Genomic DNA, 25,597 nt, shown 5'->3' on the forward strand with positions numbered 1-25,597 from the left:
CTGCACAACAATGATCTGGTAAGTGATGCAGAGGTCCAGCATGGTGACCGGCAGCGACCAGTCGAGCGGCACCACCTCGAGCACGGTGAACTGCATGGGGTGCCCCTCGACGTATGCCAGGAACTCTTCCAACTCCTCCTGGACTTCGTCATCATCTAAAATTGAACAATATGTTGGACACAAAAATATTCTTGATTAGGGTAGCCTACATCAGTATCGGTAGGATCAAAATTTAATAGTAGGCTGCTCGCTGCTCCATCAATGAATGTCAAAGTGAACAGATAGATCACACATGCACATCCCTAAATTTGTTGAAATAATCAAATACTAAAATTTGATTATTTTAACTATACGCGTACCTTTATGTTTCGTAGAGACCCTCGTCTTATCCCAAGCTATGAAGTTTGGAAAATTAATAGTAATGAAATACGTAGACAGTAATGAATAGATTATAAATAACTGTTTACTCATGTACCTGTTTCTAAAAGTATTCTTTCGAGTAAAAGCAGCTTCAATTCATGAACTGCCGACGTCACCATACCAGCCGCAACTGCGGGACCACACAAAAGTATGTAGTTTTGTATTGTGTGCGAAGTAAATGTGACAAAGTCAAGAGCTGCGAGGCCCTGGAAACACGTATCAAATTAGAAAATATATACAATAGACAAACACTGTGTATTATGTACCTACATTATTGATCTTCTATTGAAAAAGTAATAAGAATGATCTTACTGCAAAATGCTGAGATTTCAATCTCGATAAGCCTACGTAGATCGACAAAACCAAATCCGGAATTATGAACGCTAATGCAAGCACATACTGTAACAATAAAATAATACATTATTATAATTTGTGCACTTTTATATAGAGTAAAATACATTTACTACATTTTTCACGACAAACAGATACCTAGTAGGCCTACTTACTTACCAAACAATCAAAACATTTTTTTGCTGAGTCTATCGCTAGCACAATGTTCTTGTAAACTTCCAAATAATGCGGTATGTGCCGGTCATCGCTCCTCCTTTTGAACTTCGATTGAATTGAACCAGTCAAAGTTTTGATCCGACGATAAACAAAATAGAAAATAAAAAAACTAATGACCATAATAATATCACAAGTGTACATTTGAGGTATGAAAAGGTACCAGCCTGAGGTTTGAGTGAAAAAATCTTCAGCATTCCAGGCAAACACACTAATAAGTACAATTTTATGAACGCACCACACGCAACAAGTGATCATGATCAAATTCAAGTCGTATGCTTTACTCTCAGTTGACAGATTTGTGTCGATCGATATTAATGCTTTATGCAAGTCACAAAATGAACTCCCATGCTTGAATACAAAGAGAATCAATGAATTAAAAAAATAGTGTAAGGAATCTAATATTGTCCAGTATCGAGTTATGATGTCTAGATCCATTGTTGCTGCCGTCCTCGATGTTATCAAAGGGATTTGAAACCTCATTAATGTGTATGTACACATACAAAAGGCGTATAAAATTGTCAAACATGTTATTATTCTATTTATTTTTACCGATGGGAAATTAACAAAGCCGAAGTCTAGGGATAAAATTATGAGCAGGAGAGTGAAGAATATTTTATTACATTTGGATATGTTACTGTTTTGGTTAATGTTATTATGATTTGACATATTGGGAAAAATTATCATCTCTGGATAATAAAATCACTTGTACTAAAATTGGTAAAGATAAAGCACTTCCGCAGTGCACTACTCAGTGTAATGAATTACGTCTATACGAGCACTCAAAAGCGTAACAAGTATAGTTCCGACCAATGATTACATTATAAGGTAGGTAGGTACCACTAATCAATTAGTATTAACCTTTTATCAAAAGCTGTCAAAGGAAGAAAAATGAATATGAGTAGTATGNTAATATGACCAGTCTTTTTTAAATATTCATTTCTCAATTTCAAATATTCATGACTTCCTTCGATAAAGAAAGAACACACACATATTAAAATATGTCGTAAAACAAATAATGATTTTAGTGTTCGTGCTATTATAACTCTAGTATCAAATTCAATCGATCTAGTATAAATTGGTGATCTGCACAACAATGATCTGGTAGCTAATGCAGAGATTCAGGATGGTGACCGGCAGGGTCCAGTCAAGGTGGATGATCTTGAACACGGTGAACTGCAAGGGATGGCCGTCGATGAAGGTCAAAAAGTCTTCTAAGGGTTGGGCTTGGTCTTCATCTGAAATTAGAATAGAATGCTGTTTTAGTGCGGTTCTCGCAGAATAGAGTAACACCACTCTTCCTGTGGTTATCATAAGAAGCTACTAAGAGACAAAACGATTATCAGACCGAAACGCCTGGCTCAAGTGGAAAGTGTACGTCAAATACTTCATTTCATCTTTAGATAATTTAGTCTCTTTTACCCTCTTTATCTTCTGATAACGATGATGACGATGATGTTAATGGTAAAAATAAATCATGACTCATTTTTATTGATAACAAGATCAAATATTTAACAGCGTTACCTCTTTATCAAAATTAAACGTTCATCTGTTACCTCTTTCCTGAAGAAGTTTGTCGCGTAGCAATAATTTGAGTTCTTCCACATTAGACGTTACCGAGCCAGCTGCGTATGCTGGGCTACACAGCAGCATATAATTCTGGATTGTATACAAGTAACGCACGATAAAATTGTGAGCGTGGTCCTGAAATCAAAAAGAAATTATTAAGCCAAATACTTCATTACTTTCAAAAATAGTTGATGGTAACCAAAAACACTTAATTTTCAATCAAATAAAAAACAAGAAATTATAAAGACATAAAAATCACTCGTTTGCTTGATATAAGCATCTTGCCAGAACGACTTGCGATTTTAGTTTCAAAAAACTGATGTAAACTTGAATTATCAGGTCTGGAACTGTCATCAACAACGCTATCATATACTGAAACCATAAGATAAAATATAGTACACATTTATTTTAAAGACAAATAAGTAGTTTTAAATACTCACCAAATAATCGAATAAAATTTCTTAGCTTTGTCTACGGCGTGCGCGATATCCTTGTAAATGTCTAACATATACGGGATGTTTTCATTTCTTATAATCAAACCTTTCAAAGTTTTGATTTGAAATGAAAAGATAAAAGTACCATTTATCAAAATGATGTCAAAAGAAGACAATTGAATCGTATATAACAATGGACCAATATATACGAGTACTGTGAGGCAGTCATCATCGTTGTTAATGCAAAATACAACATTAAGGAAAATTTTATATAAAGCACAAAACGCACTGATCGTAATTATCTTCCGTTCTATATTGTACATAGAGCTCTCAGTTGATAATTTTGCATCGATCGACATCAATGCTCTTATTAACTCACGAAATGAATATTTTTCGTTGAATATAATAAGAATTAATGAGTTTAAAAAATACCTCATTGGTCCATTGAGTGACCAGTAGCGATCCAGCAAGTTCAGTTCGTTTATTTGAAAACACACACATGTAAATATGGCGATGCTTAAGGCGTAGGGGAGACCTAGGAGAGTTGTGACAATTTTTACTTTAGGGGCCATATCTCGCTCAAAAAACATTCCACAGCTATGAATCATACAAATTAATGTAGCACCGTTCCTTCTGTTTTCAAAACAATCACCAAAGATAACTAAAGTATTGGGGTTTCTAAGAAAATCACCAAAATCTTAGACCACTCCCTCTGTCACAACTCTCCTAGCACCGAGGTAAGTTGTGACAGGTACCGAGGTGAGTTGTGACAGCATTGTATTCTATCTATTAGATATACAAAATACCATAATACTCAATGAAATATGATTTCTTTACCAAAAAAGTACTTTAATCATCCTTTAGTACCAATTAAAACCAATAGTTATAGGATGTCGTTACACATATTGAGCCACATTTCACCCGCTTTCATTTTTCTCCCATGACACTGTTTTTTTTAAATAATATTTTTTAGCTAATATTATAGATATATTTTCTTCCTCTTCTGTAAAAATAAAATAGTCGCGGTGGTAAAATCCATAGACGGAGCATCGCCTTCTGGATTTACTTGATAAGCCTCTTTCTTCTTAATATATCTTGGCAAGTTTAGATTGTAAGAGGTCGCAGCATATCTTAAACTTTAACCCTTTAACCTAATCACTTCATAAGCCAGTCATAAGTTCATAATCCATAAATAATGTCCTAGATTTCGACTTTAGCAAACAGTTCCTCTATATGGCTTTCATGTATAGTTATTAGGCATTCTGAATCAAAAAAGTAGCAGCATGCAATTATACAAATTATGAACCTACTAACACACAAAAAAAACACCTAAAAACATCGTGGAAATGGCCCATCAGAAAAATTCAGTAAGCTAGGAGAGTTGTGACAGCCTGTCACAACTCTCCTAGGTGTTTAAAATGACGACTTGGTTCGAATAATAATTTTTATTTTCTAAACACGATGCGCACACAAAAGATCAGTGCTATATTTTGAGACCTGAATAACCATGCAACTTGAGAAAAAATAACACAACAGTGCACATATACTACAACATGATATAAATTGAAATAAAATTTTGAAGAAAAACTTACTTTTCGCATTTTTTTGTACACAGACGTCATATTTACGTAACCGTGCCTCATGCGCCGCCCGCAGGTACTTAGTCAAGAAGAGCGTCTTAAATGCGACAAACCAGCGTTTTTACCAGCTTCCTAACTATATTAAGTAAGGAGAAATCGTCCTTGTCACAACTCACCTCTGTCACAACTCTCCTAGGTCTCCCCTATACAAGAGTTAGCGCCTAGATTAATCGTCTAATTTTTACTGATGGATTATTGACGAAGCCAAAATCTAAAGACAAAAGTACGAAGATCATTATGAAAAATATTTTAGTGTGTAAGGTAATCCCATTATAGCGTGAGTCATTGTTGTTTGATATATTTGGAACAGAAATCATCTTTGTGAAATAGTTTTGATAAACTAGTCAAAATTTAATAAAAAATGTGTCCACACACGACACTCTGCTTTCTAGCGTTTCAAAAGAACCAATGAAGTAGCTTTAAAATTTATTTATTTATTTTTTAATTCAAGGCTTAACTATGGTGACCTAGTTTATGGACCTCGCTTGCTTGGTAAATCCAAACGAGTCATCCAGCGTATACAGAACGCATGCTGTCGTTTCTGTTTTGATATACCTCCACGCACACACGTGTCACCATACTTGGCCAATGCTTCTATGCTCAACATGGAAAATCGTAGGCGACTGTATTTGGCATCTCTCATGTTTGACATAGTCAAATTTGGAAAGCCTGAATATCTGTTCGCTAAATTGCAATTTCGTAACTTCCATGAAAGATACGGTGACGGAACATCTAGATCCATGCGGGCCCCATTGGCTGTACATAAACATAAAACTGCCGCTTTCGCGGCAGTGACTTGCCCCCCCCCCCCCCCTTAGACGNGGTTCGAATATTTTTTTTTTTATTTTCTAAACACGATGCGCACACAAAATATCAGTGCTACATTTTGAGACCTGAATAACCATGCAACTTGAGAAAAAATAACACAACAGTGCACATATACTAAAACATGATTTAAATTGAAATAAAATTTTGACGAAAAACTTACTTTTCGCATTTTTTTGTACACAGACGTCATATTTACGAAACCGTGCCTCGTGCGCCGCCCACAGGTACTTAGTCAAGAAGAGCGTCTTAAAAGCGACAAACAAGCATTTTTTCCAGCTTCCTAACTAGAGGTGGGCGCCGATATACAATTGGCCGGCGGCGGCGCGCCGACTTTTTGACCTCGGCGGCGGCGGCGTCGGCGGCGTGACCTTGTTTGACCTTTGTTCATTGGGTATTTTTTTTTAATCTGCTTTTTTAGTATCTGTCGTCAAGACTAATCAGGTGATTTGCAGTTGGTTGGGGTTTGAGCCACTAGAGCAGTGGTTTATCCTAGTAAATTAGCTCTCTTGATCATAGATACTTTGATATTTGGATAGCGGGTTTGGCGGAGATCAGGTTCTCGTGTAAGTATTTCCTAAAGGCGAGCGTACCAATGTGCCGATAAAAGTACCCTTAACATGTATTTTTGAGCTGTTTGGAGGCACATAGTTAATGTTAGATTAGCTGACTGTTGGTGGAATATTATATTCAGTTCTGTTTTATTTATATTTATGGTCTTTCTATGTTATCCTACGGTCCAGGATGTTAATGTAGGTTGATTGCAGCAATGGGTCGAGGTCTAGATTTATTTATTTATTTATATTTTATTTAATGAGCAACATAATAAGCTTACAATATAATGTCAGATTAATTGAGTGATAAGAGAATTCGTTAGGCGACTTGCCAGTCTTATGGATCATTTCCAAAGTTAAGAGACTTGCGAGGTTCTCACTCAGTGTGGTCATTGTCAATACCATGGACTTCATGGTGATCAGATCAAATGCAAGTGCTTTACGAGGGTTCATTTTTGCTATTTCTTTAGTTTAGCCATCTCTCTTAGCGTTAGTTCTTTCGTTTCAGCCGAAAGACGTCCTGCGCCGCTCGCATCCAGGCACTTCCTGCGACCTTCCCCAAATCGTCGGTCCACCTAGTGGGAGGCCTGCCCGCGCTAAGTCTTTCGGCTCGTGGTTGCCACTCAAGAACTTTACTACCCCAGCGTCCATCAGCTCTACGAGATATGTGTCCCGCCCACTGCCACTTGATTTTAGCGATTCTGTGGGCTACGTCAGTCACTTTGTCCTCCTGCGTCTTTCGTCCTCAATTAGCGTAGTAGGAATCAATCTTCTACTTTGAACTTGAGGAGGGTAAGCGGAAACATGGCGGTCCACTCCTCAGATTGTCAAGTGAACTCGACGCAAAACGCGATGATGTAAAACTCTCAATATGCGAGGAGTTTGCCGCGAATATCGGCTAGGTAAGTCATCTTCGGGCGCACCAGCGCCGCTAAGACAGCTAAGTCGAAGTGGTCACCATGACCGATATCGGTCAGATGAATCAAAGGCAGGCATCATAGCTGCAAGTCTCGGATCAAGTTCAATGCTTGATCTTATTTTTTTGAAAAATCCACAATTCATGTGGATTTTTTGGATTATCCGTGTCAATGGGTTTAAATAAACCGGCTTGTCATGTAGCAAATAGCAAAGGTCTGAGATTTTTCTTGTCAGTTCGCACTCATGTATAATCGGACATAATAAGCGGAGAACACTTTGAGGGAGGTACTTTGTTGCCTTCCAGAGGTTGTGGTTCCCTTTGCATTCCGAGATATATTTGCCAAACTCTGTGTGTGTGATTCGCTTAAAGTGTAGTCCAATAGTGTGGGTTGTCTGCCAGACGAAGGCGGGGATTTTTTTTCTTGACAGCAAGAGGGACCGACGCCTCTCGCGTTCAATTATTTACTAGACCAAGCAGCAACTTGAATAATGTACTTGATTAACTGTTAATATAGTTAGTATTGAGTTATTCAATCAATTTATTAGTATATCAACGGCATTAAGTTGCGAAAAAATTATGCCAACCACATAATTTACATTAACTCAGACAGTCAGGGCGCGCTGATGGCCTTAAACTCCAACTTAATCACCTCAAAGTTGGTAGAAAACTGCATGAGTCGACTGAAAACCCTAGGAGAACGTAACAGAGTAACGCTGAAATGGGTTCCAGGTCACGCGGGAATCGTGGCAATGAAAATGCCGACGAACTAAGCGACGAGCGGAGGGAACACAATATGGTCCAGAACCCTTTTGTGGCATTCCCAAAAGTCTCGCTTGAATGACCCTGGAGAACATCTATTTAAACAAATCCTTNTTATCATACACCTGCACACTGAATGCCTCATTATTTTGTATTTGTTATTTATGTAAAAATATTATATTATATTCATCGTCATCATCATTTTCAGCCATGTAAAATTATTGTGGATATAAAGTAGGTAACTAAATTCTCCATTTTACACTATTAAGTCTCATACTCCTTTTCATAGACTGATGGTATATGTATGTATAAACCATATAAGGACAATAGTTATAGTTATTATATCTCCCTAATTTCTGATATTTATGTAGGTTTACAATATTACAACATTTTCACCACCTTATTCTCTACCATACACGTGCGTCTTCCTTCTTTTTTTTTTCCTTCTTTTTTTTTCAAGCAAGAGCTGAAAATCAGTGTTCTGCTCATTTCAGAGCAGTGTCTACACTGAGCTCTCTGCTTTTTTGCATCGCTGCGGCACACTTATACCTTAGCGCGCAGGATTTTCTTTCTTTCTCTTTGTAATGTATGTACTATATCTTTCCTGCTTCTCCTGTGTTTATTAATCTTACGTTTTGCTTCTTGTGTGTCAATGTGTTTTGCAAATAAACCATTTATCTATCTATCTATCTATCTATCTTTACGTGTAAAGACAATGACCAAAAATGTATGGAGTGTGGTCCAAATGTCCACCACTAACGAGACCTATGTAGTAAAATAGTCTACTAAATACTGATTCATTATAACCAAACCGCAATCAAAAATATGCTGTCAGTAAAAAGTTATGACTGAATGAAAAGTCATGTTTTTTACCTTTTCATCCGAAAAATGTTCTTGATATCATTGTATCCATTGCACATTTTGGACTAATCTATGCATGTTATGTCATGTCGCATGTGGCGCGGGGTTATAGATGAATTTTATTAAATATTATACTAGCTGTGCCTACGACTTTGTACGCGTAAAAATAGTTTGAATAATATTTCCCATTTTTACAACATTTGTCTTTATTGCTCCGCCCCTATTGGTTGTAGGGTGATGTTATTTATCCTAAAACCATCCTTGATAAATGGGCTATCCATAACAAAAATAATTTTTCAAATCGAACCGGTAGTTCCTGAGATTAGCGCGTAAACTACTACAATGTTTTAAACAGTCATAACTTTTTACTGACAGCTTATTTTTTTTGGTCCCATACTGAAAGTTAATTTCTATTTAATGGACTATAAGCCAATATAGGTCTCATTAGTGGTGGACATTTGGACCACTTTTGGTCATTGTCCTTTAATCCATTAGCATTTGAAACACCTTCGGTTTATTAAGTTTTAATTAAAGGTAAAGTCACTTGAAACTAGATGAAATTATCGAAATGTATATTTTGTTCGTAATGTTTCGTTTAAAGGATAGGAACCAAATAAATTTGAAAATACCCATTTAAAAATTCTAATTATATTTTGTGAAATTATGAAGATTTTAGTGAAATTCTTACTAAGTGGACATTTTGAATTTATGACACACCACAATATATTATAACTAGGTACTTCAACTAATATAATTTGGTGATCTGAACAATAATGATCTGGTAACTGATGCTCAGATTGATTATGGTGACCGGCAGGGTCCAGTCTAGGGGGATGATCTTGAACACGGTGAACTGCATGGGGTGCCCGTCGATGTAGGTGATGAAGTCTTCCAGGGAACTCTCTCGGTCTTCATCTATAAAAACAATTTTATTGAACTTAATTTAGACTAAACATTGTGTCGAATATTTAAGTCCAGTCGATCATTGTAATACAATTGGATTTCAAATGTTCAATTCCATTTACCGTCGTGAATCTATTGAGATTGATAACAAAATTCTCATGGACCACGAAATTATAATAAACTATGTAAATTAATAAAAATAATTTCACTAAAGATAAATACTTACTCCTTTCAACTAGAAGTTTATCATGCAATGTCAACTTTATTTCCTCGACTGATGACGTCACCAAACCAGCTGCAATCGCAGGAGCACTCAAAAGAACGTAGCCATATATAGTATACACAAAGCTCACGACAATAGTGTGAACTTGGTTCTGAAACAGACATATATCGATCATTACTTAATACTTGATACCAACACATAAAATATACCTACGTTTGTTTATTTCTTAACGATACAATATCAGTTTCCCTGCGTGATCGAATCAGAAATGAGGAGATCCGTAGGAGAACCAAAGTAACCGACATAGCTCGCAGAATTGCTAAAATCAAGTGGCAGTGGGCGGGGCACATAGCTCGTAGAGACGATGGCCGTTGGGGCAGGAAAGTTCTCGAGTGGCGACCACGGGCTGGAAGACGTAGCGTGGGCAGGCCTCCTACTAGGTGGACCGACGATCTGGTAAAGGTCGCGGGAAGAGCCTGGATGCGGGCAGCGCAGGACCGTTCATTGTGGAAAACCTTGGGGGAGGCCTTTGTCCAGCAGTGGACGTCATTTGGCTGAAACGAACGAACGAACGAACAATATCAGTGTCAATGTAGATATATTTTTTATTTCGTCTAGGTAATAGTACTTTGTTATACATATAACATACCATATCACTCTGCTTCTTTACTACAATTAAGCTCGAATAGACTTCTATAATCAAGTTCGGAACAACTGTCAATATCGCAAACGCATACTGAAACAATAATTACAATTAAATATGTTAGAGACTAGCCCTGCGGGGTCTAAGGATCCAACCAGACAACGACACAAACTCATAGGTAGGGGAGACCTAGGAGAGTTGTGACAATTTTTGCTTTAGGGGCCATATCTCGCTCAAAAAACATTCTACAGCTATGAATCATACAAATTAATGTAACACCGTTCCTTCTGTTTATAAAAAAATCACCAAAGTTAACTAAAGTATTAGGGTTTCTAAGAAAATCACCAAAATCTTAGACCACTTCCTTTGTCACAACTCTCCTAGCATCGAGGTAAGTTGTGACAGGTACCGAGGTGAGTTGTTACCGCATTGTATTTCATCTATTAGATATAAAAATACCATAATACTCAATCAAATATGATTTTTTAGCAAAAAAGTACTTTAATCATCCTTTAGTAACAATTAAAACAAATAGTTAAAGGATATCGTTACACAGATTGAGCCACATTTCTCCAGCTTTCATTTTTCTCCCACGACACTGGATTTATTTATTACATTTTTAGCTAATATAGTCACTTAATATATTTTCTTCCTCTTCTGTAAAAATAAAATAGTCGCGGTGGTACAATCCATAGACGGAGCTCCGCCTTCTGGGTTTACTTGATAAGCCTATTTCTTCTTAATATATCTTGACAAGTTTAGATTGTAAGAGGTCGCAGCGTATCTTAAACTTTAACCGTTTTTAACCTAATCACTTCATAAGCCAGGTCCTATATTTCGACTCCAGCAAGCAGTTCCTCTATATGGCATTCATGTATAGTTATTAGGTATTCAGAATCAAAAAAGTAGCAGCAGGCAATTAAACAAATTATTAACCNCGATCATAATAGATCGGTACCGGTCGTAGTGATACTAGGACTTTATTCAACTAGAATAGCCGCTCAACTCAATCAAAAAAATAGTTCTTCTGCGTTCGAAACACAAATTAGTACAGTATAGGAGAGGAATAAATTGCAAATAGTACAGTATCAGTATCGGCGCGCCGACAGCTGGTCGTCGGCGGCGGCGGCGTGAAAAAATTCGCGGCGGCGGCGGCGCGCCGGCGTGGCGCCCACCTCTATTCCTAACTATATTAAGTAAGGAGAAATCGTCCTTGTCACAACTCACCTCTGTCACAACTCTCCTAGGTCTCTTGTGCCAACTTGTGTGTACTTGTACTGTGCCGGTATATGCACAATACTTACCAAATAATCGAAACATTTCTTTGCTCTCTCTACCGCATGCAAAATATTTTTGTAAATGTCCAAAAAATACGGGACGTCTTTTTCATATTTTGTAATTGAAACATTCAAAATACTGATCCGGTGATGCACAGAAGAAAAGATAAATGTGTTGATGATCATAATAATGTCAAAAGAAATCAACTCAGTGTAGTAAAAAATCGAGCTAGCGGCCGTTAGTATACAATCCTCTTTATTGTTGATGCAAAATACTACATTAAGCATAATTTTCAAAAATGCGGAACAGCCACAACTTAAAATGATATATCGATAAATCTTGTATGAAGACATCTCGGTTGTCAATTTTTCATCAATCGAAATCAATGCGTTTTGTAACTCATAAAATGAATTTTCACGGTTAAATTTCAAAAGAGTTAATGAACTTATAAAACACTGCAGAGACCCGCACGAAATCCAGAAGCGATTTAATATCCCCATGTCATAAGAAATTTCAAAGTAAACAAATGAGAATACGACCAGACACAATGAGTTGAAACCAGTTATACCCGAGATAAATCTGTTCAAATTAATTGATGAACTTCTAAAAAAACCGAAGTCTAAAAATAAAAATATATGCAGAAACATGAAAAAGGCTTTAATGGATTTATTTATTGGATTTCTTCTATTTCTGAAATTATTTGACATATTTGCTACACGAACCATCTTTGTATATTTTACTTATACTTTAAAGTATATTGATTAGGATTTCACTCTGCAGTCGCGGAGGTTTCAGTAGTATACACGCCGAAGAGAGCTTGCCCAGAAGAAGTCAATACACGTGTTTGAAGGCCTTTGGTTAATAACACTGATAAAATATTAAATAAAGTGATTAATGAAATAGCTATGTCCAATAGTAAATTCCTTATAAGCAGCTTTCATTGGATATAATCCATTAATATTTCTATGCGTCACCCAAGTATGGTGATTAATTAAATTAAAGTCAGAAACAGTATAAGATAGATAGTAAAAATAAGGATAGCTGACCCCAAATGATGACATACAAGAATGATGAACTTTTAATTCCAATCATAATGAATTTATTGAACAAAAAAAAATAAACGGTTTTTTAACAGACACAAAACTCACTCGACACATGGTTAGCTACTTGAATTGGCTTTTGACAAAACCAGAGCAAAATTGTAAAAGCAGAATACAAATGAGACTTGTAGATCAAACGATTAAAATATTATTATGCTGGATATAGGTAATCAAAATAAAACTAAAACAAAGAGATCACAGGCTCTCTACAAAGAAGTATGAGTTGATTGTATTTTTCCACCTAATAAAGTTTAGTGAATTGCACGATGATGATTTGGTACGAGATGCACAGGTTCAGGATGAGGATCGGCAGCGACCAGTCCAAAGGCGCCACGCTGAACACCTTGAACTGCATCGGACGCACATTGACGTAGTCGAGGAAAGTCTGCAAGTGGACCTCGTGGTCTTTATCTGAAAAACAAATTGCTCCTTAATACGAGTACCTACTATACGTATTAAGGTCCTTGTTTGTAGAGACAATGTGTAAGGACAATATGATAATATAACTTTGGTCGCCAACTTAATCGAATCGACTTCTTTATTGACCATGATATGTCCATCCGCTACTTGTTCTGTTTACAGTCAGTTGGCATTACCTACTCTCCTTCCTTGTGTTCCTGCCTATTCGTGATAAATTATGTCACGTGGACTTATTTAGTTAACCTTTATTGTACATAAAAAAAATTACGAATTACTGACTTAATGCTAGGATTCTGTGCCAGTCATTTGACCTCACCAGGACTTGACCGTCTCTGATGTAGGCATAACAATTTCTTACAATGTAACCATTCTAGCTGGTAGCTGGGTTAATTAATATTTTAGTTTCCTTTAATGACCTATAAATAAATTACAGCACTGAATAGTCACATAAGTACTCGTACATGTCAAATTTTTTTGTTGCGGTTTTTGGAAAATATCAAAAATGTTATAAAACAAAATAATAATAATATGCAAGTGCAACAATAGGACATGAGACTATTCAAAGAAGGTGTAATTTATTTATAGGTGATCAAAGAAAACTAAAATATTAATTAAACTGGAGTCAACTTTGATCACCCAGGTCACCTTATCCATGGGTGACCAAAGGACACCACTTTGATCACCTGGGTGACCAAAGCTAGGTGATCAAAGTGGAATAGACCTGGGAAATGTTGAATTTCTTATACTTCTTATACATTGTACTAAATTACGTATCTTTATCTTACCCCTTTCTTGAAGAATTCGTTCCAAGAGTATAAGCTTGAGGTCCCCCACAACCACCGTCACTAATCCTGCTGATATAGCTGGTGAGGACAAGAGTGCGAAATTTTGCAGTGAGTACAGATTCCTCAGGATCATTTGAGGAGTGTGCCCCTAGAAAAAACCTAGGTATGAATTCTGACACGACCACCCAAACCAGAGATTCAACTATATCTACGTTTTTATTCCGTTAATGCATTTTTATTTGAAAAAAAAAATGTAATGTTTGTAATGAAAATGAACTTGACACTGTGTGGGCAGGCTTCCCACAAGGTAGACCGACGATCTGGTGAAGATCACAGAAAGAACCTTGATACAGGCAGCGAAGAACCGGCCGTTGTAGAAATCCTTGGGAGATCTTTTTCCAGCAGTGGACGTCATTGGCGGAAACGTACGAATGAATTCGATGTCTTTTTATTATTAGGTAAAAGTAGGGAATATTTTATACGTATTTTTCTTACCTCTCCATCATATTTGAATTTCAAAAGACCCAAATACGCGGTGTAGATCTGATCAGTAGTGATGAATATCAGGCCAATCATATACTGCAGTATAACAAAAAGAGGTGTTAAGCAGCAGCCAGAATCCTACTTAATATTATAAATGCGAAAGTTTGGATGTCTGGATGTTTGTTACTCTTTCATGCAAAAACTAGGACTGAACGAATTTTGATGAAACTTTACAGTATTATTATTTATAACCCAGAATAACATATAGGCTATAATTTATGACGATCTGTGACAAACAAAATTTCACGCGGGTGAAGCCGCGGGCAAAAGCTAGTTTAATCATAAAATGATTTAATTACGACATAAATAAGATGAGACAAACACTACTAATGTTAAATTGAGAAATCAAATTCAAATTCAATTTGTCTTTGTTTTAAAAATTGCCACAGAAGTGTAATTAGAGAATAGTTCATAATAATTTCTTCCTTTATCCACTCACTAAGATATCGAAGTAATTCTTCACCACATCTAATCCGACACCAATACTCTTATAAATCTCCATGCTTTCCAACACCCGCGTTCCATCGCCGCTGTACACATACTTGTTGAACTCCTTCAGGCGACAGTACACAGAATAAAACACAAAAAAGTACACAATAAGCATCACGTCAAACGACAATAATTGAAGCAGGAACAGTATCAAATTCAATACTGACGATGAATCTATACACTCATCAGTATCGTTGGAACAAAAGATAAGATGCAGAATAACTTTATAAATTATACATAAGACACAAGCCGATATTATTTTCAATTCCATATTATATGACTTGCTGTCTACTGATAGTTTAGTGTCAATATTGCGCAAAAATAATTGCATTTCACAAAATGAACTTTCACCGTTATATAAAATCAATACTATTGTATTTATAATATACTGAATTGATGTGAAAACCGTTATAAGTAGAATCATCAGACTCTGAAAGGGTTGCAGCATATTTTTGATGCTTTCCATGCATATAATATAACTTACTGCAGTAATACACAAACATTCAACCACAGTAAAGCATTTGATGACATTTTTTCGTTTGATGTTTGAAATTTTTGTGTAACCGAAATCCGCAGAAAGTAAAATGTGGAAGATTAAAAACAATATTTTTGTATAATAGTCAACTTTGGAATTTGAATTGTTCTTTACTGAAGGAACTGTCGGGATATACATTATTTGGAACAAAAAAAATTGATTGGGGCTAGACTCACTGTGATCCGTACAGATTTTAAATAACAGAAGGTTCTGCCTGAAGGCAAACTACTTGTAATGGAAATGGTCAATGTTATGTAATTAGAATTAATGTTTCCAATTCATTAGTTACTAGCTGCCTACGTAAGAATTTCGTTTCTTATAAATTACTAAAATTAGGTAGGTAGGTACACTTCGTTCAGAACTGAGTCCATAAGTAATAAAGTACCTAGTTGACATTTACATTTATTATTCAAGTAAGCTATTGCTGGATCAATACAACTTGGGATTATGACATGAAAGACGAAACCAAACTTGTTGTAGATAACACATTCAAAAATGAGTGCACCATGCAGCTATTTATATTAATAGAAACAGAAGAAGACCAAAAAAGAGATGGACAAAAAGTAAAAAATCAATGGAAAAGAAAAAATACTGAAATAAGTGGCGTAAGATAAAAGCGTTGTTTATTAAATTTTATGTAGTTATGTAGATATTTTTAAACCCAGCAATGTCATTTAAATTATTATTACTCACTATATTAAACATTAAAATGGCAATTAATGGCTTATTTTCACTATTCTTGTAGAACAAATAAGAAAAGAGCGAGCTAGACCAAGGAAGACCAGCCGAAAGCACACGATACGTTTTGGTGCCGCACCATTATTATTGCTTCTACATTATGTTAAGGTGGCGGTTCACACCGCGACAGAAACAGGAGACCGAGACGAGAGACCGCGACCGTTAATTGACTAAGGCAGAGACCTGTGTCTCTGTCTCGCTTGCGAACTGTCGCTTATACATTGTCTAAAGTCAAGTAACGTTCGCGGTCTCCCGTCTCGGTCTCCTGTCTCTGTCGCGATGCGAACCGCCACCTTAAACTACGCAGCGACACTGTTCCGGCGTCGCACTACCGCAACGCTTCGTGTGCTTTGGCTGAAACTGATTAATCTTTTTCCCCTTTAGAACAAATTAGTGATTTGCACCACAACGATCTGGTAGGAGATACACACGTTGATAATGAAGACCGGCAGCGACCAGTCCAGCGGCAGCAGCTTGAACACCGTGAACCGCATCGGACGACCGTCCACGTAGCTTAGGAACAACTCCAAGTCAGCTTCGTGGAATGTGTCTGGGGAAATAAGATAAAGCCTTTATGATGATATGAAAACATCTTCATCTTTGGCACAAAGTCTCGGTTGTACTCGTAGTTTACTTAAATTTTTATGTAGAAGATACTTCACAAATCATCATCAATCTCAAGAGTTAAAATGAAACGGGCTAGAAAAAATAATCTTCTCAACGCTCTGATGCACAGATGGCTTTCAAACAGAATCAGTATGCTAAGCTCTACCCTCCTATAGAACCTCTAGTAGGGGACTACTGAATGATCCAGAAGGAATATTTTCTAAAAGATTGGGCAGTATCTCTTTGGTAACCCTGCATTCTGCGACACTGGACTGCACTATTATTGTTTTGACCAACCCTTTTCTTGCTGCAGTCGCTCATGGATGATGAGCCTGAGGTCTTCCACCGCTGCAGACACCAGCCCGGCCGTGACCGCGGGGCATGACGTCACCACGAATGTGTACACGATGTAAAGGTTGCGCAGTATGTGATGGTGGGCTCCATCCTGCAACAATTTGGTAAGCTTGGCTCTCAAATTTTTTGCAGTATTCTTACAGGTAGCTGTTGAGTAAAGATTTTTTTTTTTTCAAAATTAAGAATTGCATTATTCAATACTCATTCATACTTACATATTCGTAGGTCACTTTCATTTTCCATAAGCTCAAAAATGTTGAAATTAACATATCCGGCATTTTGAACACCAAACCGAGCATATACTGGAACCAGAATTTACAATACACTTTCCATTTCATATAACAGTTTGAATTGTCATGTGGAAAAATTACAATACTCACTAGTATGTTAAAATGGTTCGTAGCTCTCTCCAAGGCATTGGCCATACTTTTGTAGATCCACAAATACTCCATCACCTCTTTCCCACCATTTTTGACAAGAACATTCAAAACTCTCAAACGGCAATATACGGAGTAGAAAATGAACGAAGAAACTATCATCACCATATCTGCCGACATCTGCTGCATCACATGAACTACTATACCCCACAGCGTATTCATGCACTCATTGTTATCCACGTCATTCACACAAAACAAGTAATTAAAACCTAGTTTCGAAGTTAGAGCGAACATACTACCTATTATTATCTTTTTTTCGATCCCATATGATCGACTGTCAACGTATAATTTGAAATCAATCAACATCATCGATTTTTGTAGTTTATAAAATGAATGTTTGTGCTCGTGTAAAACTAAAATCAATGCGTTCAAAAAATATAACAGCACGTTCCCAAATAACCACCAAAATAAAAATACGTCATCAGAGATAACATAGAAGAAATATATACTCGTTAAGGAGACAATTATGCAATACAGCATGGTGATGTATGATATCGCTTTTTGTATTTTGCGCGTTGGACGACTAACGTATCCGAAATCCGCGGCTAAAAGTATGTGATAGAGCACAAAAAGTACTTGAAGGTACTTGCTCCATTTGTAATTCTTCTGAAAAGTTTTTCTGTTGTATTGGTTTATAAACATTTTTGGTTTTTAATTTTTATAAATACAGTCGAAATTGCTTGTTGCCCTACGTACGTATTCAACAATAATGTCAGTGAAACAGGGCATTTTTGAGGTAATCCATCAGGAAATGAATTTAGCGTTAGTAAATATCAATTTTCGATCAGAATGATAAGAATAATGTTTTATTATGTAATTTATGGCTATTTACATAATAAGCAATCACATAATGAATTTTAAAAACATAGGAAAACAGCGTTATTGGTTTTTTTTTTTACCAATTTGAAAAGCAGTATTTGCCGGTAACAAATCTTTGATTAAAATATTTAAACAAAAATTGGTACATTTTAGATACATAGATGGTTTATCAAAGATTTATAATAACAATAGCTCTTGTAAGTTAATAGTACTTAAGCTAAGTACCTACCTAATTTTATCTTTTTCATATCTAATAATATATTATATTACTAATATTACTGAAAAAAATCGTGTGACTGTCAAATAACAAAACCACCAAGTGCTATGTTGTACGATTCAGTGGTGCCGTTTGTGCTTTGTTACAAATAGTGCTATTTAGATACCTACCTTTAGCAATGCACATATGATTACAAATTGCCACTTAGTAATATGTACTACGTAACAAATGAATCCCTCCCTACGCAATATTAGTTCCTAGTTCTTAGTCTGGCACTCTAACACTGTCTGGACTGGTTATTAATTGATATGTACCATCTTTAATTATAGCACGTGCATTTTGGTTCACTAACTTAATGAATTGCAATTGAACAGTCAGTATTTATTAGAGAACTGCAGCATGACAATTAAATATGTGACGCACACATTGACGACTGATAATGGTAACTCCCAGTTTAAATGGATGACCTTGCAGATGACAGTTTTTAAAGGACGAGCGTCAATGTAGCGGATGAACCCGTCTATGTCGCTGGTGTGTTCTTGACCTGAAAAAATGTAGATGGTTTGAGGATCCACTAGGAAATGTAACTGTCATTTCATACATCCCAGAATAACGTTCACCCTACCATGCTGCTTCAGAGGGCTCAGTATGAATTTACATCAAACGTCGTCGTGAGCGCGTAAAAAATGACATTAAATGTATGATTTATGACGGATTGTACAGCGCCCCTAGCGGAAACTTTCTAGAACTTAAATTTAATATATTTTTTAACGCGCTCACTAGTAAGGACATTTTGATGTAAACTCACATCACGAATCCCGCGCGCAAACGCGTTGTCAGTGTGTTGTTCCGCGCGTGTTACAAACCGAGGTACTTGCATATTAATGATTAAATCTGTCGTCCCGCGTACCGCGGCGGAGCGCAGTGCAGTGTGATAATCGCCTAACGTGAACGGCTTGCCTTGCGGTTGACAACGGTCTATGACCTTTATTCTTATCTAAGTGTTCAAATACAGTGTCTTGCCTCTTTCTTGAAGCAGTCTGTCTATCAACACAAGTCGCAGCCTCTGCACCTGATCCGTCAGGAGGCCTGCCGCAAACGCCGGGGCGAACAGCAGAATAATCACATAAACTATTAACATGTTCGATAGTAATACGCTAATTGTTGACTTCTGTAAGAAACATAGTATCGAGAATATTTAGCAGCATTTAAAAAACGTGAAATACCACAGAAAAACACACTATGATCAAAGACTAAAGAAACTACAAAGTACTAATTGTGATACAGGAAAGAAGGATAATATTAATAAGGATCACGATCCTGAGGAGTGTAGTGATGAGGGCTCTGACATACAAAATTGAAAAGAAATTAATGAATTTGGTTTTCGTTTCAGATAAATGACGTCCAGTGCTGGACAAAGGCCACCCCAAGGATTTCCACAACGACCGGTCCCGCATCCAGGTACTTCCAGTGATCTTCATGGGATGCCTAATTTATTGAGTTATTTCGCCTTTATAATATTAGTAGGATGTTTTATAATAAATAATAGTAAGTAAGAGTGAAGTTGCCATGCTTGGAGTTTCCCTGTGTGATCGAATCAGAAATGAGGAGATCCGCAGGAGAACCAAAGTGACCGACATAGCTCGCAGAATTGCTAAAATCAAGTGGCAGTGGGCGGGGCACATAGCTCGTAGAGACGACGGCCGTTGGGGCAGAAAAGTTCTCGAGTGGCGACCACGGGCTGGAAGACGTAGCGTGGGCAAGCCTCCTACTAGGTGGACCGACGATCTGGTAAAGGTCGCGGGAAGAGCCTGGATGCGGGCAGCGCAGGACCGTGCATTGTGGAAAACCTTATAGGCCTTTGTTCAGCAGTGGACGTCATTTGGCTGAAACGAAAAGAGTTGAGTAACATTGTAATCTTTATAAAGGAAATCCAAGAAGTTGACACAGAGATTTAGAACTTACCATATCCTGACCCAATTCCAAAAGCGAATAATACATCGTCATCATCATGCTGACTGTATGAAAAACCAAAAGCACGACGAACTGGGAAGGATATTTAAAAATATTATGGTCAAAAAATTGTTATCTATCAAAATTAAATATAATTCCAAGTTCACTTCTTACCAAGGGATTGTAAAGAATTTTGATCCGATCGTAGACATCAGCGATCGATTTATACAAGTAAAAGTGTGATACGACATTTGAATTGCCATTTTTTATTATACTTGTAAAGTTCTTGATGCGACAGTACAACGTGTAGTATATAACAAATAACACGATTAGAAACACATCACTACTTACCACGTCTATTAAATAAAAAAAGAATATCGATTGAATACAATTGGTTTCTTGGAAAAAATGAAAGCATAAGTACCAAGATAAAGATCTATACACCGCTATGAAACTTAAACAGCTTATTATTATATACTCTGGTTTGCAGTAATCACTTTCATGCATTTCGGCATCAATCAACAACAAATCCTCGTAAAAATCCACAAAAGTTGTATGTTTACAGAAAAGCAATGTAAATACTAAGATAAAGAATTCCACAATATATGAGCAGCTCCATAATATCATCACCGTATTGCCATGAAATTCTTGGATGTAATAACATATTAAGGTGAGTCCAAAACTCAATGAATGTAGCACACAAAACGACTTTACCAAAAAATTCACTTTAAATGATTTCGATTTCACTACACCAAAATTTAAGGATAGGGTGAACAATATAAAAATTAAAACTGCCCTTAATGTTTTTGATAAAAGTTGCTGTTCACATTTTGATTTGACCAAAAAGATTTTCGGTTGTACTTGTGGGTACGGATTAAACATTATAATAAATAATAATGTATTTTCGTGTACACGCTCATATACATAAAAGGCTGTTTATTATCTGAGAGCACTATGTTTGTGTAGAACATACAACCAAACAAGTAGGTACAAATGACATTATTGTATGTGTGTTGCTGTCCTGAAATCGATTATTAATAAGTATTCAAACATGCCTAGAAATTATACACTGTTATAATTGCTACCCATTGCATGTTTGTAAAGGATAGCTTATGCATGCCATGAAAGCATTTGAAAGAAATATCTACTACGTTACTTTAAATTTAAAGAAATATTATAGTTAATACATATTGTAACGCTTCATAGCTTAGCATTAACGTGATTTGTTAAAAAAAACTATTGTACGAGTAGAACCATTAGCTTACAGTTCTGACAGGTTATAGTAATTGTTTTTTTTTTATCCACAAAGAGGAAGCTCTTGGCCTGTATCTCATCTGATGGTAAGTGACGATCAGGCTGAAGGTGGAAGCGAGCTTCACCCGGAATCCTCAACCACGGAGGAACTGGCTATCTTACCTCTAACTGCCGGAACACAACAATGCTGTTAACATTGTTGTTATGGCGACAGACTTAGGTAAGATGGTGGTAGAGCTAGCCAGGCGGACTTAGAACAACCCCTACCACCAACCAAACCGACCAGTAAAATCTGCCCCCACTGGGAATCGAACCCGGGACCTCTGCGTCTGAAGCAGGTGGTCTTACCACTAGACCACAGAGGCTGTTAAAATGATTACAAAACCTGATAACATTATTGAAGTAAACAAACACCTTTTATACAGGTTTTTAAACTTAAAAAAAAGCGAATACAATGTGAAAACAGCATGTAGTTAATTTTAAGGTTTTTGATATTCAATATTTGTGAGTGAACTGCAGCATAACGATTAGATACGTGACGCAAATGTTCACGACTGACACAGGCAGCTTCCAGTCCAAGTGGATGACCTTGCAGATGACAGTCTTCAGAGGACGAGCTTCGATGTAGCGGATGAACCTCTCAATATCGATGGTGTGTTTTTGATCTGGAAAAAATCACAAATCAGAGAATCACAAAGTAGAAGCTAAGAGAAATATATCAATGCTGTCAATTTTTTTTCTTCTACCACGAGGACTCTTAGCTTGCGTCCTGATTGAAAGTGACGATCAGGCTAAAGGTGGAAGCAAGCTTCACTCGGAATCCTCAACCACAGAGAAAGTCAATTAACAAGAGAGACAGGAGTGCATGGATTTGCACTTGCCTAGATGGCACTTATTAAATATAATGGTATTTCCTGTAATACTGTATCTGTATTACCTGTAAATGAGTTTCCTGACTTCTTTTCAGGCATAAGTTAGCAATATGTTGTACCAAACTGGTGATCTGAAGACTTTGAAGTTAATAAAACTGTATCTTACCTCTTTCTTGCAGAAGTCTATCCAATAGCACTAGTCGTAGCTTCTCCACCTGGGCTGTCAGTAGACCTGCAGCGAACGCTGGCGCAAACAGCAGGATGAATACATGGATCACTGACACGTTGGCGGTCAACATGCTGATCGCTGACTTCTGGAACAGTTATGGCATCTAACATCTCATAATCCCATAGCTGGGCATAATAATATAGGGTAAAATTCTTCAGAATACTACAGTACAGAACAGTAGTGTTGAATGGCATTAAGAGTTTAAGAATCATCATTAAATAAATGTTCGGCCATTGAAATATTAATGCAATAATTAGTTAATTGTATTAGTCATGAAGGAATAAAAAATAAAAACTCACCATATTTTGATCCAAATCCAAGAGTGGATAAAAAATCGTAATCATCATGTCAACTGTGTGAAAAACTAGAGGCACAACGAACTAAAAAGAAGATTTTAATTAAAATAAATACTACATACATGATGAAACCAAGTAAATACAAAAAGCTTGCTTACCAAGGGATTGTAAAGAATTTTGATTCTATCGTAGACATCAGCAATCGACTTGTACATGTAATAGTTTGACACGATGTTAGAATTCCCATTCTTTACTAGACTTGTAAAGTTTTTCATACGACAGTACAACGTGTAGTAAATAATAAAGAATACTATGAGAAATATATCGCTGCACAGTAAAGGCACATCAAACAGAATTATAAAGAACACTGATAGAATGCAGTATTCTTTAAAAAATAAACAGTATATTAACGACAAGAAAGATCTGTATGCCATTGATACAACAGACCAAATTATGATTATAAATTCTGGTCTTTTGTAAGTACATTTACACAGTTCAGCGTCAATCGACATCAAATCTTCGTAGAAATCCACAAAGGTTGTTTGATTTAAGAAAAGCAAAGTAAATACTAAGATGAAGTACTCCATGACATACGTACAGTACCAAAATTTCATCACCATATCGTCCAATGCGTAGATGTAATGCAAAATAAGAACAATCCCAATTCCTAAAGTTTCTAGCACACAAAATGACTTTGCCAAGACATTGACTTTATATGATTTGAATTTTACTACACCAAAATTTAAAGAAAATATGACAAATACAAAAATAAGAACCGCCCTCAGTATTTTTGACAAACGTTTCTCTTCAAGTTTTGATTTGACTAAAATGTTTATTTTCGGTTGTACTCTTGAGTAAGGTTGGATCATTTTTGATAAATGATGTCTTTGTGTGATGGTATTAACTTCGTTGCTACTTTCACGTGTATGATCCTCAATGGGCGGCTACACTACATGCTTCCATTATTTTAATGAAATTGACAAGTAATCTATTAAAAATGAAGTGACGCTATTATCTTGCGACTATCAAATCGATTAGTTTTGTTATTGATTTTCACACTTTGACATACAAATTGAAACATTATTTCATAAAACATTGAAAGCAATGCCACTCATCAGTAACACTTGTTGCAAGAGTCGTACTCGAGCGAGAGGTTAATGTAACTGCCGAAAAAAATTAATTTGTTATCATGTTTTCTTCATAATAATTATTAAGAAAAAAACATTTATTTTTTTAATAACCACCAATAAAATTCCTCTTGAGGTCTAAGCGACAAATATGTAGAGAAACCCATCAAACTATAAGGCATCTTATACTCAAAGCTTAGATGCCATTTTGCTACTAACATTTTTATAGTGTACAGAAATATAACAAGTTTTATTAAAACAACGCACTGAGAAAGCAAAATCGTTAATAAATAAAGATTTTATAGCAAGTTTCCAACGGTTGAATAGAAACACACACACACTGGTATTCTACTGTTATGAAGTGATCTTACACGGGTATGTTCGAAGGTCGACATAAAGCTAAGTGCATACTAGATTGTAGGTAAACGAATGCAAATAAAACCTGAATTTCAGTCATTTTCAAATGGCAGCTTTGCTATGTCTCTCTATAGTAAAATCTCCTGTCCTAAGAAAGCTCTATCTACAACTACCTACCTGTACCTATTTCTTAGAGCTTTTGATTTCAGGGATTGTGAACTTAAGATGACAAACTTTATAACAATATTAGCTGAAACGTGAACTTCGTACCGCCTATGTTCATCATAAATAATGTAGAATTCTAATGGTAAAATAATTTTTCAAATCGGTCCAGTAGTTACGGAGCCTATTCAAAACAATCAAATCTTTCCTCTTTATAATATTAGTATAGAAGTACTTTTGATAGCATACTATGTACACAGTCTACGAGTATATCCGAGAAAAGGAAAATTAAAACTTTCTTCGATGCATATTGCACACCCATCTTTATTCTGACCTAGAACTTACTTGAATGTCAAGGACCAAATCTAAGTTTCTCACAAAGGAAACTGTAATGGACATTCTACGTAGGATGCACCCGCTGTGAAGAACGGGAATATACGGGAACGTTTTGCTCACTGTCCCGCTCTAAATACAAACACAAATTAGAAAAAAACAGTACCTTTCTGTGTGTTATATTTTTATGAAAAACGCACACGAAATCAATTAACGTAGAAAAAGCCAGTAGTGTCCCATTCCTAAAGGTTAGTGTGGCGACACTGTACTATGTCCTACAGGTACACCTGTAGGACATAGGTACACCTATTCCAATAATAAGTTTCATGTCGTTAGAAAATATCGGGCGGTTGTTGGAAATAACGCAACGTGTGTTTCC

The 25,597-nt window shown here is 36.3% G+C and overlaps 3 protein-coding genes across 4 annotated transcripts; all 3 read right to left on the bottom strand.

Annotated features, from left to right (window-relative positions):
- Positions 1-9,290: 9,290 nt before the first annotated feature.
- On the bottom strand, positions 9,291-12,749 carry LOC114351133 (uncharacterized). The gene is made up of 4 exons (XM_028302205.1): positions 12,741-12,749; positions 10,321-10,407; positions 9,675-9,822; positions 9,291-9,460 (listed from the first exon to the last, which is right to left on the bottom strand). The coding sequence occupies exons 1-4, from the start codon at positions 12,747-12,749 to the stop codon at positions 9,291-9,293; spliced, it is 414 nt and encodes a 137-aa protein (XP_028158006.1).
- LOC114351069 (uncharacterized) lies at positions 12,724-17,316 on the bottom strand. Its single transcript, XM_028302115.1, has 6 exons — positions 17,106-17,316; positions 16,634-16,752; positions 14,880-14,993; positions 14,393-14,476; positions 13,898-14,045; positions 12,724-13,103 (listed from the first exon to the last, which is right to left on the bottom strand). The coding sequence occupies exons 2-6, from the start codon at positions 16,694-16,696 to the stop codon at positions 12,934-12,936; spliced, it is 579 nt and encodes a 192-aa protein (XP_028157916.1). The 5' UTR covers positions 16,697-16,752; positions 17,106-17,316; the 3' UTR covers positions 12,724-12,933.
- A 4,827-nt stretch (positions 17,317-22,143) lies between these two features.
- LOC114351099 (uncharacterized) lies at positions 22,144-24,336 on the bottom strand. Of its 2 annotated transcripts, none has more exons than XM_028302164.1 (3): positions 23,243-24,336; positions 22,881-23,025; positions 22,144-22,507 (listed from the first exon to the last, which is right to left on the bottom strand). In XM_028302164.1, exons 1-3 carry the CDS (start codon positions 23,288-23,290, stop codon positions 22,338-22,340), a joined length of 363 nt encoding a protein of 120 aa, XP_028157965.1. In that variant the 5' UTR covers positions 23,291-24,336; the 3' UTR covers positions 22,144-22,337. The 2 variants fall into 2 exon arrangements, with proteins under 2 accessions (XP_028157965.1, XP_028157958.1); XM_028302157.1 differs by having other exon boundaries at positions 22,881-23,028.
- Between the last annotated feature and the right edge of the window lie 1,261 nt (positions 24,337-25,597).

Source organism: Ostrinia furnacalis, unplaced genomic scaffold (genome assembly GCF_004193835.3).
Source record: "Ostrinia furnacalis isolate ACB-3 unplaced genomic scaffold, ASM419383v2 OfSCF0077, whole genome shotgun sequence".
NCBI classification, from domain to species: Eukaryota; Metazoa; Arthropoda; class Insecta; order Lepidoptera; family Crambidae; genus Ostrinia; species Ostrinia furnacalis.